We start from the raw sequence: 22,350 nt of genomic DNA, 5'->3' as shown, positions 1-22,350 counted from the left end.
AGGATATCTTGTGAGAGGACATGGAGTCTTATTGGGACCTTAAAGAAGGTAGAGTTGGAAGTTGTGGGGGTAGGGGAGACAGGGCTGGAAGAAGGCATTCAGGATTGAGAGGCAGAGTAGACGTGAGGGAGTGTGGGCACCTGCTGCAGTTAGGGGAGAAAATGGGGTTGGAAAGATGCCTTGGAGGGGCTTGAATACCAGGCCACTGTAGACAGGGGAGGGCTTTTGAAGCTGGGAGGAAGACGCAGTCTTCACTCTGCTTCGCAAAACTAATTTTCTACACAGGAACCATCCCTCCAGCCATTTCCAGAGGGATATGGCTCCAAGCCTCTCATTTTTTCCAGAGCTCCTAACTAGCTGCCTGGTAGGTTCTGCGGATAACATCAAGTATGCAAATCAGAGGTCCCAGATTACTTCAAGGAGAGAGTGTCTAGTAGGCTCCGTTTTCTGCTTTAACACCTGTGGTTTGTGATTGTCTCCAGTTAATGAGGATGTGAAGCCAGGTGGTTGAAATAACTTGGAAGTAACCAGTTGCCTAGTTGTCATTGGGCATCAGGAAGTTTGAGCCAAGTGACTTGCTGGTGGGTGAGTGGGTGGGTGCAAAGGTGTTATGAGCTTCTAGGGTGCCTTTCCCTTCTCCCTCACAGACAGAACCCACTTGGGAAGAATCTCTAAACCCCACAGTGCAAAGCAACCTTCAGAGGAAAGGTTAAGGTGGAGCTTTAATAGTAGGAATAATTAGTAGGAAGAATAGCAGGTAGTGGAAATGGTGTCACACCAGAGTCCTGAAAGAGTAAGAGAAGTGAAGCTGACATTTACCGAGCACTTTCTTCATGCCTCGCTTTGTGCTCAGCACTTACACACACACTTGCCAAAGCTGTGCAAGCATGTTGCTTTCCATAAGGCCCACATTTAGCATATCATATGGAAAAACCAAAAACATGTAAACTCTTTGCAAAAAAAAATCATTTCTACAGCTAGGAGATCACCATTTTTGTACAGTTTTTAAGTTGCATTACAAACTTGCAAAACATTTCATGTACTCATATGGCATACTGCTGTGGAATTTTCTGCTCTAAGCATTGGCACCTCTACTACCTTTTTGTTCACTGGGTGAGGTTTAGAGGGGGCTCTAGAGCAGAGGGTGCAAGGTGTTCATCCAAGACCCGGGGTGGGTTGCTGTGCTGTTTCAGGCTCACCAGGATGAGAAGCAGCAAGTCCAGGGAAGTAGCCTAGCTGCAGCCAGAGCCTGGAGCTGCAGGCAGATTACTGTAGCAAAGGTTGCTTCTGCCATCTTTACTCTAACAACCCTTTCTAGGTTCTGATTAGGGCCTGACATTGTGTAGCGTGTAACAAGTATTCAAATAACTCAGGAATGAAAGTCTCCCTTTAGCACGGAATTCTGCAGATTTGGGTTTTCATCTATATTACTTTAATAATTTACAAGAGAGAATGTTGGTTATAAGTGAAGGAAAACCACTTCAAACCATCTTAAGCATATGGGCAGTTTATTAGCTTTCCAGAGCCAGGAGAACGTTGAATAGCCAAACCACAGTAGAAGCAGGACGCGGTTGGGCCAGGAACCACGGGGACTAAGGGTGTGCATGGTGCCAGGACTCTCTGCTCACACTCAGCTTCTCTCATAGCACAGCCTGACCTCTTCCATGTGTGGGAAACGTGACTGCCGACAGTTTCTTTTGCCTCTGCAGAAGGACTGGCCTATACTAGACTCTTGAGCTCACAAATCTTGAAGAAAAAAAAACCCAGCCTCTCCCTGGACCCAAAACTGTTCCCAGAGGGTAGGAACAGGCAGCTTGGCCAGGAACTCCAAGGATTGGGCCCTAGCGGCAGGGACTGAAAGAGAAAGGCGCTGCCCGGAAGAGAGGGTGGCAGGCAAGCAATATCACAGTGACCGCTGTATCAGCTACCACGTTCGAGCTGTAATTTTCTGTCCCTTACAAAGAGCTGTGTAAAACATTTATGTGAAAGCTTTAGCTGCCTTTTCTTTAAGTTTTGGAGACATACTGGAGATGTGGTAAATGGTGTTCATATTTTTTCTGAATGGGCTGACGTAAAACTCATGATTGTTTTAATTTGTTTTGTTAGGCTCTTAGATAAAAGTCTGGCACAACGTTTATATCAGTCTGTGTGCATAACATCACAACTCAGAGATGTCTGAAGATGTGGTTCGGTATGATTTGTAAGACAATTGCAAAGATATGGATGATTACTTAACTAAGTTCAGCTTCTTATCGGACTCATTAAGAACACAATGTTAGGGCAACAGAGAAACCTCACACTCCAGATTCTTTCCCTAAAAACTCTGGTGAGTTTTTAGAGAAGGTGGTGGAAGCAAGAAGCCATCGTTTGCTTCCAGTGAGGACCCTGGCTGTACTGCCAAGGCTTCCTGTCCCCACCCCCTCTTCTGCCTGCTGGAGAAAAGACTCCATTTCACACACCTTTAGAGTAGTGCCGTGACCATTCAAAGAAAATTGGTGGTTCTGCAGGCTCCGTCTGATTGGCACAAGAACCTAGGGGACAGTATTTGACCAGCGAAACCCTGATCACCATTATTTTGAAAGAGCCAGGATTTTTCCTCCCAGCGTTTATTTGCACAGCATGTGTTTCAATTTAACTTTATAAACAGAAGCTATAACCAGCATATTAGGGTAAGTACAGCTTCACAAGTAGATTCCTGCATAAACGAGCGCAGTGAAGTGGTCTTTGTTTATGAAAATAATAAGGTATAAATTTTTAAAAAACCCTAACACCATCCTGTATCATGACATCTAGTAGTAATGGACTCAAGATGTTAGTTCTGGAAAACATGGGTAGGTGACAAAAGCTATCCCGGTGTCCTGGACTCACCCCAGCTATTTCTAGAACACTGCAGTTATCCTTTCCTGACCTGACAATCAGCTCTTCTTATTTCACTGAGTATAGTTAGTTAATCATAGAACATGCCTAACCATATATGGCTGGGGGAAGGTTGATCTGTGGCTCAGAGCTCCACAGTCCTCACCAGTACTCGAGAAGCCATCCCCTTCCTTAGCTGAGTCGGTGTCAAGATGTCAAAGGAATGCATTTTATTTGGCATAGTGGCCTTGATAGCTTTTAGTTAGTATATACTTAAGAATTTGAATTTCTTGCTCCATAGTTTCTAAAAGTAAACTAAAACACTTAAAGCATATACTTCTCAGTTTGTTTTGAATACTTATTATGTGTCTGGTGCAGGTGGGAGAGTCTATTTTGAGTAAAAAGGGAATAAGAAATGGTTTCTTAAGTTGCATGTGGTCTTTTGGAGCATAGAGGATTTAGACGCTACATGGAGAACAAGTAAATGTATAGTAACTCTTTGCTATCTTTTTGGCATTGTGGGTTTCTAAGTTTTTTATACCTTTCTCTGAGTATTGATACTGAGTCTCTTCTATGTGCTGGTATAGCATGGGTGATTAAGAGTCCAGGTTCTGAGTCAATATATCTGGGTTCAAAACTCATCTTCCCCATTTAATCTCTTTCAGCCTCAGTTTCTTCAACTGCGAATGTATATTAATAGTACCTACCTTATAAGGGTGTTATGATGACTGTATGCGATAATGCATTTAAGCACTAGGCAAAGTGACTGTTGATTAAACGCTGTTATCATGTCAACTGTTGTTATTACACATAACAGGAAGTAAAAGATCTCTACCCTGCCAAATACAATTTCTACCTATTCCAAATACAATCTATTTGGAATATAAAATATATGAGATCTGTCCAGAACGTACACAATCCTGCAATATAAAAAATACAGACATTTACTGAAGAAGCTACAAGATACTAGAAACATTGTACATAGGATAGTGATGCCTCAGTCCCCTTCAAATACAGCAGCTTGGGACCGAACACATTTCTCTCACTCACCATCAGCTGCCTATAGTATTTTCCTGAATCTCATTGACAGTCTGAAATTTTTTTGCTTTCCCAAAATTTTAGTTTTGGGAAAAGCCGGAAGTCACAGAGCACCAAGCCTGGGCTGTAGGGGGCTGAGTCACCTGGGTGATTTTGCCAAAAAACTGCACAAGACGTGATTCATGAGCAGGCACATTTTTGTGACGAAGCTGCCAATCACCAGTTGCCCATAGCTGCGGCCTTCTGAATCATCTGAATAGTTTCCATGGAGGAATATTCAAGCTTAACACAAAATTTGATGCAGACTTATTTTTCTACTTGCTCAGTCATTTTGAACATGACAGCCACACAGTACACATGCTCATTCAATGGCATCTACCACTGCCATTGACTAGTACATTGAAGTTGTCATTGGTCACGCATGTACATTCCAGTCCACTGTCTGGCTGCCAGGTTACATCATTGTCGCACAGACCGTTCTTGATATATTAACAATGGCTGGACCTTTTCCGGACAGACCTTGTATACTGTGTAAACAGCTTGGGGAATTCATGAAGCAATGTGGTGAAAAGTACCAAGGGCAGACATGGATTTCATAGGAATCTTAATAGAACAAGTGAATTTGCAGTCACAGTTAAAGAAATTAAAACCACAGCCAATTAAGAAAAGGAGAGAAAGAGCTCCTGATAAGCGGAATGGAAAAGTATAAATGCATTTAGTCAAGATCTAGTAAAATACATGGGAAGTGACCCAATTTGTCTGGACCAGGCAAGGAGAATCTTTTTACTCCCATTCCCATTTGGGGAAACCGAATCAGAAGTAACTCTCTTAAATGGTATCTTCATATGAGATACCAAAATATCAAATGGATTTTTAGCAAGAACACAGTTTGTGGTAGAGATAGGCTGCTCCTAGGCCCTCAGGAACCTGCCCAGTGCTGCAGTTCCCTGCTGCATGGACAGGAGGGGGCCGGGGGCTGGGAGCCACAGCATCAGGCAAAAGAGCCAGACAGGGGGCCCATTTATTGCTCTTCCTCAGCTGTTTGGCTCAACTTCCTCACTCTTGCGTTTGCTTTACTTTCTGACTATGCTGCTTTCCCTAGCACTTGTAGATTTCCCAGCTCTTTGATGAAGAGGAAATGACCTGATTTCTAGAATAACTGGTGTTATTATTGGGCAGATACTTCTTAACAGTGAGACCAAGGTCTTATTTTGCATACATCATTTTCCTTTTTCTTCAATATTTCTTCTGCTTATATTTAATTCCATTCCTAGAATATTTATTGACATGTCTTTTTAAAAATTTATATTTATTGATTGATTTTTTTTGAGAGAAAGAAACATCGATTTGTTGTTCCACTTATTTATGCATTCATTGGTTGGTTCATGGATGTGCCCTGACTGGGGATTGAACCCACAGGTTGGTGTACTGGGCGATGCTCTAACCAACTGAGCAGGGCTTTCACTGACACGTCTTAATGCCAGTAGAATCCAAACTCAGATTTTGATTGGGGCTGCTTACGTTGATATATAACACGATGAGTCAAGGATTTTTTTTTTCTTAAATCTTAAATCTCCTGTCTTAAGTAGTGAGAGGCTGCTGCTGAGTCACCATAAGGCTGTCTTGGACCACCCTCTTTAAACTTCCATTCCTTCCTCACTCCTCATCCCCTTTTCTTTCTTTCTTTTTTTTCCTCTGGAACATTTGTAACATACTGTATATACTTTACTTACTTTGTTAAATGCATAAATGAATGGTAGCACCATGAGAGTCTTGTTCTCTTAAAAGAATCTTGACTTTGAAAAATGTAAGTTTATGTAGTTTGATGATGAATCTATGTTATCAGAATCCTGGGACCTTGTAAGTACAAACCACACTTAGCACAATTTTTAAAAAATGCTGTTTTGGAGATTATAATTCGCCTACAGGTTTTAAAAAACTCAGAGCTTTTATATAATGAGGTGCTTGCCAGACCTAGTTTTTTGTCACCCCAGGAATCATGATTAATCCTGGGTCTAATTTAATGCCATTTTAAATGTAACTTAAAATGGTTCTTTCTTGATTTTTGACATATTGTGTAATAGCTTCTTTATAATTTTTATGCCTATAAACTGGTTTTGCTAGTAATGGTTATAGCTTTGTTGTAGGCCTTTTTGAATGGAGAAATACAATGGCCTTTTTACAGTCTCCTGTGTGACTTGTGGTTTGTAATATTTGTTGTTCAGCTAATGTCTGTCAGCAATTGGTTAATTGGTAGTTTGTACCTATATCGACACTCAGCGTAGAGGGGCTGCTTATGGCTGCTGTCTTCACTTAGAAAATCAACGTAGCAAAGGGGTACAGCATAATGAACAACTGTACTCGTGTTTACTAATTCCTCCAAAGCTAATTGTTGCAGGGCTTTCTGCACCCTTTTGACATTTAAAAGAGCTCCATTTGAGAATAGTTATATAAATAAACCATTATGACCTAAGCAAAATGGTGAATCTTATTAGTACATGTACCCTTTGCTCATATGTGGTTCAGATTTGAGTTTGCTTTAATAAAACCTTAGTTACATATTGAAGGAACTAGAGAGAGAAATATTGGGAACTTTTCTAACTGAAAGACTTTACTTAATTCCCATCATTTACTCATTCTTATAGGCACTCCACCATTAATTCATTTTATTTCAGTTTGCCATGTATCTACAGTGTCCCAGGTGCTGGGGATACAAAAAGGAATAGTAAAAGCTCCCAGCCTACAAGGAACTTACCATCTAGTTATCATTCACTATAGGCCGTAGGAACTCCTTTCCGATATAGTCAAAGGCTGAGCCAAATCCACTGTTAAATCTTAGCAATAAATCATAGCCATTATCGCCTCCCTGTGTGTACGGCACTGCCTGACACACTTTACAAAGGTGGCAGGCAGCACGCTTCTTTAGCTTCAGCAGGTCCGCCCCCTTTTCCTCCATTTTAGCCCGCTGCAGTTCCAAATGGTGCAGGAAGAAAGCCCTGCAAATGTACAATTGTACATTTTTAAATGTCCCCTACTACACTGTAACCACCTCCTGTTTTCCAAGTGCTGCCATTAGTGGTTACAATAATCATCTGTAATGTTAGCTTCTAAGAACCGTGGTACAAGAGCTGCTTTTATAATTTCCCAGATGGGAAGGAACACATGTACACGCTGGGTAGAGTTGCAGAAACTGGAAACAGCACTGTGTGGGTTTGTATTTTTGGAACTCTTTGGGCTTATTTAAGCACTCCAAGTCAAACTTAGGTATCCATTAGGAATCAAATACTAGTTCGGGGAAAACTCATGTGTCACTCCAAGGGGAGTAAGTCATATTATAGTAGTTAGGAAAAGGAACTCCTGGAAACAACCGTTTTTATATTGACTGATGTTTCATGTATACTTTTTGTAAGATGTCATGATAAATGCTGATTATAGAGACCAGGGTCACTCCACTTGTTTGGAGGACTGTCCCTGAGCATTTCTATGTTTTATTTAAATAATAGTGAAGTGAGAAGTTAAAAAGTAGAAAAGAGATAGGCATATGGAATGAAGCTGCTAATGAAAAAGGTTTTCAGTGGCCCCTCATTATTGCATTTTGTTTTAAACAGGGTTTTGTGACTTGTAGTCGGGGCCTTGACTTTTAACAAGGAAACTCAGCCATTTGAGGAAGGTATATGAAAATCAATGTTAGTTCTTTTTTTTATTGTCTTTCTTAATGTGACCAATCTAACTCCAAAGGGGACTACTTGTAAATTTAGATTATAAAATGAATTTGTCCCTCTAAATGTAAATTTTTTCAAACTGAGCTTTAACCCTAATCTTAGATATTTTATGACTTGTCATATAATTATGTAGTTTCTATTTGTTACGGCCATATTTTTAAAAGCATCTATCCTCATTTTACAGGAAAGAATATTCAAGGATGAATACTCTATTATAGGTAAACTCAGACTCTCGATCTTGGCTCTCTTTTTAAAACCAGTAGTTCAGGAAACTTGGTGTATTATTGGTGGGGGGGAGAGGAGCAAGGAGTCAGTACTGAGTTGCTAGACATCTTCGATGGTGGCAGCTTGTGTAAAGCAGGTTCCTGAAAATAAATAGGTATGGAGAGTAAAGGTTAGGAATTAACATTAATTTGTTCACTAATTTATTCATTTGGCAAACATTGAGTAGTTTCCGTGGTCCAGGTGCTACTGTACTAAGGGCTTCCTTTTACAAACTTCCTGTATCATACCACCTAAAGATGTATTTCAGAGCTATTCAAATGTCCATGTAAAAATAAAATTATAACAGTGTTAGGTGAAAAACTAGGGAAATAGTTAAATAACCTCAGTTATTTTGACCAGATTTAACTCTATAGAGAAATCTAAATTTTCTGCGTATCAAAATTCCAAAACCAAAGTAAAAACAAAATTCCAAAACCAAAGTAAAACTTCAAAGCTAGACTGAGAGAAAAAATATATAACATGTGAATAGACAAGCATTAATAAACCTAATAAATGTCAATAACAAAAAGTCTAAGAACCTGAAAGGGAAATGGGCAAGGGATTTGACCAGAAAATTTAAAGAAGTGTAAATGACCAGTAAACGAGGTGAAAAGTTGCTCTGCTTGATCTTTGAATCTAAATCCAGACACCATTTTCCAGCTGTCAGATTGCCAACATTAATTAAAAAGAATGACAACAGCACTATTACTTAGTTATTCAAGATGAGTGGAAACAGGCTCTCATACTGATGAAAATTTATGGGTCCCAATGTGAATTGCTATAAATTTTTAGAAAAATAATCTGTTAAACTCTATTAAAAGGTAAAATGTTCAGAACCTTTGACCCAACAAGCTCAGCTCTAATTTATTAAGAAAAGTAAGCCCCACTAGTAAAGGACACACATATGGATGTTTCTTGTAGCACAATCAAGTGGCTAAGAGCTACAAACAACCTGCATGTTCATGGCTGGGAGCATGCCGTGGAGCACTGTGTGGCTATTTGGAAAGCAGTCAGTAGAGTGATGTGTATAATGTGATTCCATTAGGGAAAACAAAACAGAAAGAAAGGTTAAACAGTTATTTATATGCAAATGCATGTATGTGTGTATGTTTTTAATGAGCATAGAAAAAGCTGTTTGCCCTGGCTGGTGTGGCTCAGTGGATTGAGTACCAGCCTGTGAACCAAAGGGGTCGTTGGTTTGATTCCCAGTGTGGGCACATGCCTGGGTTGCGGGCCAGATCCCCAGTATGGTGTGAGTGAGAGGCAACCACACATTGATGTTTCTCTCCCTCTATTTCTCCCTCCTTTCCCCTCTCTCCAAAAATAAATAAATAAAATCTTAAAAAAAGAAAAAGAAGAAGCTCTTTGAGGCTACACACAGTTAATATTAGTTACCTTAAAAAGTGAGGGTGGAAGGACTTTTCCTTTATAAACTTCTCTATGATTTGACTTGCTAGAAGCCTAAATTTTATAATGAAAAACCAAAAAACAATTGATAAGTTAAGAAACAAAGGATGAAAAGGAGGAAGAAGTAGCCAAATTGGCAGAAGACCAGGAGAGTATAATTTCTTAGAAACCAGAATAGAGGGGATTCCAGAGGAGAGAGATCACCCGAGTCAAATACTGTTAGAGAGCAAGTAAAGTAAGGATAGAGAAGCATTTGCTGTGTTGAGTGGATGTACTCTGTGGGAGCTACCTTGGTGGCCAGTAGGGTCAGAGGCTTAAGTGTTGGGGCTAGGGGACCCATGGGAGGGGAGGGAGGCTGTGAAGGGGAAGAGAGAAATGAGAGAGAATCCAGGGGGTTGTGTAGAGACAAGCATGATTTTATTTTTATTTTTTAAGGTGGAAGAGACTTCTAACCCTCTGTAAACATGTCATGCTTGTCCATCTTATAATTGCTGTAGAGACTGATGATGTAAATGCTGAGCAGGATGAGTGTGACGACAGTGCCCCAGCATGGCAAGGAGGGAAGGGGTGAAGTTAGTTTAGACAGAAGGCAGGACATCACACCTGAGGCTCTCAGTGTTCACAGGCAGTGGTTCTTAGCTTCCAGGTTGGGACCCTTGTAGGATGGCTGCTCAGCTCTCCAGGGGACCTATGAACTAATCCAGAAATACAGGTCAGTTCTTACTAGTCTCTGTGGGTGAAAGATGTGTAATTCTATTCAGTTTTTTTTTTAATTTATATTTCACTTGGAGCCACTATCCACCAACAATAAATTATTAAGGGTTACTAAAATTTGGTATTCACAAATTAAAAGCACATGCTACTAGAATTTATTCTAAGTCAGTATTCTATTCAGAAGTCTGGCCAACACTCGGTGCTTGGCAATAATTGTAAAGTATACACACAGTTGTAGGTCCCACAGTTTTGACTCAGTGTATCATCAGTGTTGGCTTGAGTTGGTTATGGCATTCAATTGTTGCTGTTCTTGCTTTTTAATTGTAAATTACAATTTAACTTTATCATTATCAGTTTAATTTTTTGTTGGTTGTTTAGTTAACTATTCAGTGTTTCTTTTTATTTTTTTAAAGATTATAGTACTTGTCTAATGAAGTTTATTTTAATTTTATTTTTTTTTAAGATTTTACTTATTTATTTTTAGAGAGAGGGGAAAGGAGGGAGAAAGAGGAGAGAAACATTGATCAGTTGCCTCTTGCACACCCCAAACTGGGGACCTGGCCTGCAACCCAGGCATGTGCCCTGACCAGGAATCAAACCAGCGACCTTTGTTCCGCAGGCCTGTACTCAATCCACTGAGCCATACCAGCCAGGGCTCAGCATTTCTTACTATATACTTGGATCAACAATATTTTTGTCTTATAATATTCTTACAACTTGACTTTAGGATATGTATGTCTTATGGTTCTTGTATGAATCATCTATGATAATTTTGCTAAAGTACATGTGTATATAACCCCCTGCCATTTGTGGTGGCTCACTTCAAACTGATAGGTTTCTTGGGAATTTTTGCCTTTTAAAATAACTTACAACATACTATCAATGTAGGTATAATAAGATTACTGGGTAATTTAAGATTTTTTGGTTGTCTTTGTTATAGAAATCATGTTTATAATTCATACTCTTTTTATAAAAAGTAAATTAGAAGCCATTTATAAATATATAAATTATAAGCCATTTTATATATATGTATGTATATTCGCTTCCAGCAACATGTTTACTATCATTTGTTAATGATGTTTTTGTCTAATTCTTTGTTATCACCAGATTCACTTTTCCCCTCTTGGAGTGTGGGAACAAGTAGATAGATGAGGGTCTTTTCCTCACCACAGTAGGCTTTGGTCAGAAAGTTTGGAAACCATCACTCTACAGGAGTGACTAGGTATGTGGCGAAGGATGTACAGAGCCGCCAAATTCAAATACAGGTAACTCAGACCTCCTAGCCTAAATGACAGTGGACTGTGAGCTCGCCACCCAAAAGATGTTGTGAGAGTGGCTACTGATAACATTGTGTTTTTCACTTCCTGTTTAAGGATGTAAATGAAGACCCTGGAGAAGATGTGGCCCTCCTTTCCGTCAGTTTTGAGGATACTGAAGCCACTCAGGTGTACCCCAAGCTGTACTTGTCACCCCGAATTGAACAGTAAGTGTCAGTGTCATTAGTCTTCTGTAGTCCAGTGCTTCTCCTTGTTGACCAAGCGTGCCTCGGTAATTCTTTTGCCACTCTTGAAGTCTTCAAATGATTTTCTTAATTGACTTTGTTTTCTTAAAAATGAATTGTATTAGGAGTTTAGATTACAGAGTAAATGCGATTAGTATTGGCCCCTGCAATCTTTGGATGAGTCTTGGTTGTGTAATTTGTGATGTGAACACTGCACCTTCGCAGAGAGATGAGTAGGCAGACTGAGTCTGAAACTGTGACTCCTTCCAATTGTTCCTTGGGTACGGATGGTTACAGCTTGAGGAGGACTGCTGAACAACACCACCTACCCAATTTCTTAATATATTTGTAACTAGTATAGCTATTTTTAAAAATGTAACTAGTCTCCTGAAAATATTAAGCAAATACTTATTCGGAAGTTAGTACAGGTCTATTAAAAGCCGATAGCTTAAAAAGAGGATATGTTTGAATTATTTTTCTGTGTCTAAATAGCTCTATGTAATTGTACACAGCATTCAGGCTACATGGTACAAGTAGTTTGATGTCACATTGGTGTTAACCGAATAACTTTACTCATTGGTAATGAATTTTACCAGGACTCGCCTCACAATCTGCGTATTGTTGGTTAAAATGCTTTAGTAGCTTATTTTACTTCAAAGGGAGCTGAAGTTCATTGAAAATAGATTGCAACCAGATTTGCTTGGGAACTTCGGACAGATTTTTCATCAGCAGAGAGAGTTTTTACAGACACTGATTGAAGTGTGTTATTAAAATTCTCAGTAAGTCATAGTCAGGGTTGGCTGGTTTTTGTCTGTGAGATGCGGTCACCATTCAGCATTCATATACTAAGCCATCTTCACCCCCTCTGACATGAGTTGCTCTAAATCATGAATCGTGGACACACCATCTTGCACACTGATATGGCGTAGCTGTTTGTGCTCACATATGGAAGATTATGAGCACCGACAATCTGTAGACGTGCTCTCTTTTATTTATGTACCACTGGCAGCACCTAGGGCAGGGTTGTACAGTAGCAGGCACTCAATGAGTATTTTAATCTTTAATTTAAAATACTAACACATATCAGTAAGAGATCAAAGAGTGCTGGAGGCATTACAGGGAAGTGGTAACAAACACGGTTCTGTAACAAGCACATCTGGTTTAAACCTGGGTTCTGCAACACCAGTTGGCAAAATATTTAACATCTTTGAACTTGTTTTCTCATCCATAAAATAGGGATAATAGTACTTATTTTATAGTGTTGTTTTGAGGATTATATTAAATACTGTTCGTAAAGCATTAAGTAATTGCAGGGCCTGACTGGCATTATAGCAAGTAGTAGCTGTTAATGTTACTATTAGTGATATAGTTCATAGGGGAGAAAGAGTGAGTGAGTGAGTGAGTGGTTAGCAGGACAAGTGGATGGGTAAATGAGTGACTAGAAGGTAGTTCTAGAGTAGCCACTCAGTACGTATGTGATGAGTTAAGAAGGTATTCTGGTGATGCGAAAAGAGAGATGTTAATGAGACAATCCCAGGAGGTAGGTAATAAGAATCTATCAGTTAAGCTGCAGTCAAGAAGTTGCCAGCTCTGAAAAAACAATTTTCCCAGCCCCCACACTGTTTTTCCCAGAAGTTATTGCATCTAGCTTGCAAATAAGCTTTCTAATAAAATATTTCTCCCTCTAAAAATTTAAGGCATGATGTGAAAAATTATTAGTGCAGGATATATTTTAAGTTGTTGCCTATTTCTAAAGTCCAGCTTTCTACATTTTCCTCCACATTCATTTTAGGTTAAGAACTGGCCACAGGGTACCTTTCCAGATCAGTTTCTCATTTTTCCTCCTGTAACCTGTCCTTCAGCCAGACTTTCTCACTTGAAGTTTTCTTAATTCTCCTGTACTCGTCTTCTGTGCTTTTGCTAAAGCTGTCATCTCCTCATAAAATGCCCTTCTCTAATGCCCTCTTCCTGTTGAAATGTTATACATTTTCTAAGGCCTTATTCAATATGCCATCTCTACCAATCATTTCCTTGAGCACAATTAGCCTAGCCTTTCCCTGAGTTCTTATAATACTGAATTTGTATTACTCTTATTATCTGCTCACCATAGATTTAGTTATGATGTGCACTTTTTTTTTTTCATCTTTTACTCAATTGCAAGCTACTCAGGGGCAAGGAACAAGTCTTTTCATTCCTTTAATAGCCTGAATGGCAGTGTTCTAGGTCAGTAAGTAATTCTTACAAGAAAATTTGAAAATGCTGCATGAAAGCTATTATATTTTTCCTTGTTAGTAAAAATTTACTTAGGGCTGTACTTGTGTTAACAACCCCACTACCACCACCACTCGCATCCTTAAGTAGAAGTTGTACAAATGAGGTTTTAGAGAAAGGTTAAAATGGAAAGTGGCCAAATTGTGTTATAACTTTCTAAGGGCTTACATATTTGCTAAAGTTATTAATATCTTTGGTTAACTCTTACAGAGATCAGATTAGAATGGAAGTAATGCCATTTCAGTGAGGCAAAGGTCATAGGAAAGATATTAAGAACTGTGAGAAGCGGGGTCAGTACTGTCTCTGACACTGTGTTAAGCTCTCATCTCTTTTCTGTGTTTCATACTATCCTGTCAACTGTTAGCTATCCAAGCATTGGTTATAGACTCAGACTTGGAGAGTTCTTTCAGGAGTCATGGGGAAAGCATCCCATGTGGACCCGCCCAAAACTGATGCCAGACACTTGCCCTAGCTGAGGCTTGTACTCTTTTTGGCTTCTGCTGTGGGTCCTCTTTCTAGGAAGTCCTAAGCCCCATGCAGTGGTTTGACAGGCAGAGGTCTAAGTGAGGCTAATAGCCTGAGCCCATATTAGGTAAATATTGATGAGTAAAGGCTTGCATTCTCACCATCTGCTCTCCATGAGCATGGAAGGATATCTTAAGCCTGGGAGATACCCCATTTCAGTATGGCTCATCTCTGTCTGGCCCAGCTTGACTGTGCAGTGGGCAAAGATGTTATGCTCACATTAACTAGTCTTAGAAATAGGGAGAGGCTACTTTGGACTTTTGGCCTTCACATGTAGGAAAAGAGATCAGTTTGTTGTACCCTAAAGATTTCTAGGGACATGGATACCAAATGTCTCCAAATTAGACATTCCCCACTAGCAGGAACATCTGTCAGAGACATTGGGTAGACAACTCCCCAGTGTGTTGTAATTTATGGAGCTCTGAAATGCAATCCCACTTCAGAAGGCCCTCTGTTTACCCAGGGCCCTGGCACAGTTGTCTGGTGTTTCTGGCAGCTGGCACACACGACTGCTCACCTTTATGGGGCTTAGATGCATGTTGTTTCCTGGTGTCCCACTGTGCCTGTATACAACTTGCAAAGTAAATGCTTCTGAGAATTTCCTGCTCTTCTCACACAGGGACATTTATGAAATGTACATATTTCAGACCCTATATATTTGTTTTCCAAGGGATCCAAATCAGTCAATTGAATTAGTTTTTAAAAAAGGATGAGGTATGCACATCTAGTGGTCAGTTATGCAAGACATTGGCTGGATATTAGGGTGGGGGGATGTAGTTTCCAAACCAGCTGTCTGTTTGTCCTGGCACGAAAGGTGGGATTGTAAAGTTACATCATCAGCGCTGGCACTAAGCGCGCCCCACCTTTCCCTCCTCCCCAGACGGTTGGCAGTTCCCGCAGTGACACCAGAGGTCACATGTGCTGCACAGTCCTCTTCCCTGAAACGTGTGGGCCCTTTTCTTGGCGTGAGCCGATCTGTGGGAGTGGTTTGAAGAAAACGAGCTCATCACTCCCTGTGCTGTTCCCACTCGGTGCATAAAAAGAGGCCTTCAGCCCCTGAGGCAGACCAGGTGGCATCTTTCACAAGTACAGAATTTGTTTTTAGAACTTTTTGTTGTTAGGTTGCAGTCCGCCTTAGAAATAAGTACTCAAATCTTACCGGCCCACCAACGCTCACCATTAATGTGGCCTGTGTGCCTGCAAATTTGTATGTTTATCCTGCCGGACAACAAAACACAGTAAGTGACCACAATGAGAAAAGGCCCTTTGCTAGGTTCTGTAGAGGATAGCAAGATAAGCGAGATGAGGCCTGTGCCCTTAATTTGCTGATAATATAGTAAGGGAACTAAGAACAAATATAGCAGGTTCCAACTTGTGTTTTAGTGGAGAAGGCAACAGTAAGACTTGGCATCAGATTCTGTTCCTCCACTTATTGCCTGGCAGTCTTACTCAAGGTACTTCACCTTTTTGAGCTTCATTTCATCTTCTGTAAAGGGGGATAAGTCTTAAATTTCAGAATCATCTAACGCCAAGGGGAGGAGATACATACGTATCTCATATATATATATATATAAGAAAGTCTCCACTGTAGTGTTTGGCACATGGGTGATGCTCTGTACATCTTGAGTTAGATAAATACCCAGGAAAAGACTTACTGAGCACTGTAATAGTTCAAGGGAGGAGGAGGAGGTTGTATTTCCATTTGATTTGGTGGAGAGGGGACTTAGGAAGGACTTGGGAAGCCTGGCTCTTCCAATGTAATGTGGCTTTTCTAGAGATTAAACATGTGCTACTGTAATCATAATAAAAATACATTTGTTTAGTACTTTAAAACGTTTAAACTGCTTTTCACTTTACCCTCCATCCCATCAGACCCCCATGGTAGCAGTCCTGGCGTGTGTTTCATAATACACCTTCTTTCCTCTATAACCTGGAGTTCTCGGACCCTTCCTGGCCTCCTTTGCTGCTCTGCTTTCCTTTTGAACCCATTGAATTATGCTTAGTAATGTTTTCTGTGATTCTATCCCTAGGGCTCTTTTGTCGTCTTACATCCCTGTGGAGGGCCCCCAAATCCCCATATCTAATCCCATCTTTCCCCTGTTTACAGGTCCATTTTTCTAGCCACCTGGTAGACGGGTCTGTCTGTGTGTTCAGTGACACTTCAAATTCAAAGTGTCTGAACCCAAACTCATCATTTCTCCAAACTAATGTTTCTTTTTCTTAGGTGCCCAGGTGCCACATCTCAAAGGCATTAGCCAACCGTTGTTTTGTGCTAGAAATCTTCTCTCCACAATAGCTCTCATTTTTGTCATTCCTATTGTCATTTCCTAGTCAGTCCTTCAGTTGCCTTGTCTCCTGATTGCCTTTTAACTCTTCTTCCCATTTGAGTTTATCCAGCACAGAACTGTCACCATCTTCCTGAAATGAGTTCTGGTCACGTAATGTCTTCTCCTCGCTCAGCATCATCAGTGCCTTCCTATGACCGACTGCATTGGGCGCACATCTCCCAGCCTGGCATTCGGAGTGTTTTCTGTTGCTGTCCTAACTGACCTTTCTCCTCCAGTCTGGGTTCTGTACATACCCTCTTGTTCAGACTGAGGTTTTTAGTGATTTCCTGTGAACTCACTTTGTGTTTTTCTCACTCCCATACCTTTGCTTGGGCTGCTTCTTATACCAGAACACTGCATTTATTTCCCTCTCCCATAGGGGCTGTCAAAGTTCTGTCTATCCTCTTTGATATTCTCAGTCACCACCTCCTCCACGGAATGACCACTACCACCTGCCTCCCCAACAAGACTGCACTTTCCCCTCCTATGTTTGTGCCTCTGTTGTCATATAATTTCCCTGGACTATAAACTCCTTAAGGGTGGCCTTTGCTTCCATCAGCTGAGGGCTGGTGAGCCACAGCCCATCTTCTCCCAAGCTGGCCCTGCCCTTGGCCCTGCCTGAGCTCAGCCACAGCAGTCTCCCCAGTGGGGCAGAAGGCTTTGAACCTGCCTGCCTCCTTCGCCTGCACAGGAGGGGGTCTCCATAAGCCCTTTCTCATTGCTGTGCCTTGTGGCTAGCCAGCGGGCTTGTTTCCCTGTGGGCCCCTGCTCATGTTTCTGAGAAATGGAGCTTTATTTCACAGGTGGTTTATCAGCTGAATCCTGGAGGTGCTAAACATGATTGTGACCTCATGTTAACCTCTCATCTACTCCTGTTGTGGTCTCTCCAGTCTTCCTTTCCCTCCCTTTACCCAACAGCATGCCATGCCACAGACACGGTCCCTTAGAACATTTGGATAGCCTGGAATCCATAGAGGCAGGGATAAATGGCAACTTGACTGAAGGACCTAGGGCAAGGGTACAGGGAGCTGAAAATTAATGTAGTGCTACTTAGAATTATGGGTGAGATTCAATGAGATTATGGACATTAAATCCAGAAAAATCAGATTTTTATAACACATTTTTAAAGCAATGAGCAGATTCAATATTTTGTGATTTTATTAGAATTTAATACTGAATTCAACATCTGGACAGCATGGAAAATTGTCATTTTAGGTGCTCAAATATTTTTTAAGAATAATTAGAAAAATTATGCAAGTTAACACAGATAGATTTGAAAGAAAAGATAATTCTTGACATTTTTTTAACCTGTATCAATTGTTTCAAGAAATGAGACCTCAAATCTCTGGGGGTGATTCTATGTTAGAATTTAAGTAATGGAATATCATAGTAAACATGGTTTAATTTAGCATCACTCCTATTTCCTTGAGTCACTGAGATAATCTTAATAAATACTGTGTCCTAGAGGGTCCCCCCACTTGGATAAATACACACTTCTGAGTATGCTTAAGACAACCGGCTGTCAGGAGAAGACATGTATTTGGTTTTAGTGGAGCGAGCTATCCTAGCCTCTAGGGACTTGAGATGTTCATTTTCCTAGTCCGGGAGCAGGGCCAAAGGGGCTCTTCGTGACTTAGAATGGAATTTTGAAAAGTAAGCGCAGCAAGTTTTCATTAGTGAGTTTGGCATTTTGTCTTGCTTGTGCCTCTCAAAAGATTAAGAGCTCAGCCTGCACTTTGAAAAATTACAAAAAAAGAACCAGGATGGAATTTAGTTGAGGGTGAAAATCAATCAGCCCCCAAATACCATATTTTTGGAAACATTCTGGTATAGAACTCTCACCTCCCCAGCCGCCTAAGTTAGTGATATATCAATGTTTTTTTATCTGGCTTTCTTTTTAGGCAGAAGATACGCATTTAGAAAGAAGAAATATATACATCTGAGATAACTCAAATCTCGCTGGTACATGTGTCTTAAACTTGTCTGACCCTTAAGCCCTTAGATTTATTCTGTGTCTGTGGGCAGTTCTGTGCCTTGTTTTTCTTAAGTGCTATTCTCTTCTCTATAGAGTAATGATTAGTTTTTATTTTAAAAATCAGGCCTAGCACCTTTCTGCTAAACACCTCAAGGGTTTAGTGCAATTTGTTCAGTACCGAAGATGAGAAATCCATGATTTTCAGTGCGACGTTATATCTCAACAGCAGGGCTCTGAACACTGAGCATTGCTGTTTTATGCAGTGAATGTTCATTTATATTTATTCACAAGTAGGAAAATATTCCTCAATGGAAGGTCTGAAATGAGGAGTGGCAGTTAACAAAAACCATTAGGAGCAAAGAAATTATGAAGTGGAGGAGAAAATGGCCTACAATGTTTTAGAACTGATGGAAGGTACCAATCCCCAGAAACAGGAAGTACAGAGACTCTCAAACAGGCTAAATAAAAAGAAATTGACACCTAGACATACCATCTGAAACTGCAGAACACCATAAAAGTATTCAGAATTGACCATTCTGTTTAAAGGAATAGCAAGTTGAGACAGACTTCTTTGAAAATAGGACTAGAGACATGGACTTTACCCCCAGGAAAATTTATTTACAGTTTTGAGAATAACACCTTCCCCTGAAGCCAATTCATAAGCTGCATTTAAGAATCCTTGTTCTAGATTTCAGTCCTGTGTTTTTAGCCTTCTGTACCATCTCATGCTAGAATAATCACTGAAGCTTTAACATCTGAAGTGCAAATTATCGTCCACCACTGCCCACCTCCCCTCCCCCAAACTGCTCTTCTCCATTGTTCTTTATTTTTATTAATGACTTTACCGTCTTACTGACTCCAACCACGAAACCTAGGCATCCTATTTTTGGCCTTTCTTTCGCCATTGTTTCCCATATCTAAGCAACAGCCAGTTGATTTTGCCTCCACAGTATCTCAATTTCTTCTCCTCACCCTTTCGCCCAGCCTTCTTTCAAGCCTCTGTGTATCTTACCATTGCCAGATTAGTCTTTGGAAAGCACAGCTCAATCCGCGCTTCTCCCTTGCTTCAACACTCTGCATGCCTCTTTACCGGACAGCTGTGAAACATGCCTGTTACATTGTCCTGTCTGAGAAGCCTCAGTGCCCCCCGCACTCCCAGCCCCACAGGTGCTTGAACCAGGGAGAAGTACTTCTGGGAAATTTTCTTAATGTTTTAGGAGTGTAGCTATATTTGTTTAAGTTTTTTGTCCACCATTTTTAGGTGTCTTGTGTTAGGAAGACCCTATGTGGTTGGCTGTACTGTGCCATCTGCTTCCTGGCACTGTGTCTTGATCCCGGTTTTCTGCAGGGACGACTGTGATTATAGACTTGCTCTGAATGCTGTTCCAGTGGTAGTCCGCTGTGGAGCTGGTGAAACTCTTTTCTGTCTTTCCTCCTGTGGTTTTGAGTAAGCCTCCATTCTCTGAGATAACGGATCTGAACTACTGTCCTCTTTCAGCTGGACCATTGAAACATTCCAGCTGGTCTCTGCATCCCCTCTTTCCCCACTTCCATCCAGTTGCCACACTGCAGGCAGAGTGGCCTTTCTGAAACAGATCTGATCTCATCATTGTCTTGCTTAAAAACAAGTTCATTATCTTTTCTCATAAATGATCACTCATCCGCTTTATCCAACTCGGAGCTTTTCCCTTTGTCTCTGAGGCATATTTATTTTTGAAATCTACCTATATCTAGCTTATTATCAAGTTCTAGCAGTTTTTTTTCTTCATACTGTATTAAAGGCTGAACTTCTCCAACTCTTTATTTCCTCTTATCCTATAGTTTCCTTTAATTCTTTTGTTAAGCACTGGGTAGAACTGGAAACTAATGTGTAAAAATGGTGGCATAAGACTATGAAAAAGATGGTCATCAGCACTATAAGGCAGTTATTTCTACCCCTTTCATGTGTGAGAACCTGTTCCGAGTGTCAAAACCTTTTACGTGAGGGTGGAGGGGGGCTTGACTACAAAGAGGGAGCCTAAGAGGGCTTTTCAGGATGACGGAATTGTTCTGTCTCATGACCGTGGTGGTGGCTATACAACTTTACACACTTGTCAGGACCCTTAGAACTGCGCATAGCGAAGAGTGGATTTTACTGTGTGTTACAAATAAATTTTAAAAACATTGCAGCTCTGGCTGGGTGGCTTAGTTGGTTGAGCATCATCCCATGCACCAAAAGGTTGAAGGTTCAATTTCCTGTCAGGGCACATACCTAGGTTGTGGGTTTGATCCCTGGTCAGGGAGTGTACAGGAGGTAACTGATTGGTGTTTCTCTCTCACATAAATGTTTCTTTCTTCTTCTCTCTCTGTTCTTCCACTTCCCTCCTTTCCAAAATCAATAAATATAGCCTTGGGTGAAGATTAAAGAACAATTTCACAGAACAAAACAGGTATAAAGAATACATTTTAACACTTCCTATTAATAAATGATGAGTTAAATGCTTTTTCAATGAACTTATATTTTATTAATTACAATGGGGCATGTATATATATTTAAAAATGGATAAATATATACACTTTCATGTGTTGTATGTACATGGATATGTATATATGTGTGTGTGCATGCATATATGTGTATACACACACTATACATACTTTATACATGTGATACCACACACAACCTTTATTCAGTCTTCAGATGCTTGGTGTCTAATAAATTAGTAAACCTGTTATATCACGTCTAAGGTCCCTATATTAAGGTCCCATAATGCCATGAAGCCAACAGTTTGGGAACATTTATTATATAGGATGTATAATGAATGACCATTTCCCCAAGAATTCTGTTGTTTATATTTATTGGTATCTGCTTAAATAAGAACACATTTTAACTTTCTTTCTCTTAAAATAGCTAACATAATTCCTGTGTTAGGAAGCAGTTCTAACCTTTCAGCTCTGTCTCACCGTGGAATGACTGATGCATGAAGAGCGCTGCCAGTTTGACTCCTCTCTGCCCAACACAAACACCCAGCTTTCTTAGTTTAGCTCGTGGTGGGGGCAGAGGAGCTCTGCAGAGCTAGGATCCAGGGAATTGAAACTAACCCTTGGAGCTCTCACGTTGCGCTTGCCTGGCCTCCATGAAACTCACGTGGTTCCCAGCACTTCCTTTTCCAGGGCTCCTGGCTCTCAGATGTTCCAGTGTCTTCTTATGTTTCTCACTGTGTTTCCACCTACACAGTGATCTGTGAATTGGCCTATTACACTAACATAATATCTTTCACTTAGTTTTCAGAGAAGAGTGTAGGTGTGGATCGGGAGATACATCAGTTGGGTTTTAAAAATAAAGTCATTCCACCTCATCTTCTCCCTAAAAAAGTATATGGTTTCTTATGTCCACAACATGGTTTCAAAGGGTAATATTTAGTACCAAAGTAATGGCGTGGTTCTTGGTTACAAGTTTGGTGTAAGAAGGCAATGACCAAGGCTTTCAATGTGTAAAGCGGAACCCCTTACACTGTCGTTGGAGGAAAGGTGTAACACCTATGTGGTCAGAGTTCACTGGGTGAGCTTTTATCACAGAGCACGTGATTTGATTCTGGGATGCCTCATTTTGATTCCCGTAGTACAGGGCTAATAATTACACTGGAGTTTTTCTGTACTTGCCAAAATTCAGACACGCTGGCTTTCACTAGCAGCATCAATGACTTTAATGAATGAAGAAGCCTTTAGTTTAAAACAAACAGCTGATGAGTTGACATAATACTCTATATAGGA

At 40.5% G+C, this 22,350-nt stretch overlaps 1 protein-coding gene across 1 annotated transcript in view; it reads left to right on the top strand.

The window, feature by feature from the left end:
* Positions 1–22,350, top strand: part of BABAM2 (BRISC and BRCA1 A complex member 2) — a 335,445-nt gene that overhangs the window by 167,259 nt on the left and 145,836 nt on the right. The window contains exon 7 of the mRNA XM_024552599.4: positions 11,375–11,484. Coding sequence (XP_024408367.3) covers positions 11,375–11,484 — 110 coding nt within the window. The remainder of the gene's footprint in view (positions 1–11,374; positions 11,485–22,350) is intronic.

Source organism: Desmodus rotundus, chromosome 5 (genome assembly GCF_022682495.2).
Source record: "Desmodus rotundus isolate HL8 chromosome 5, HLdesRot8A.1, whole genome shotgun sequence".
Classification (NCBI taxonomy): Eukaryota; Metazoa; Chordata; class Mammalia; order Chiroptera; family Phyllostomidae; genus Desmodus; species Desmodus rotundus.
The sequence above is the reverse complement of the archived record's forward strand: the minus strand, read 5'-3'. Positions and strand labels throughout refer to the sequence as shown.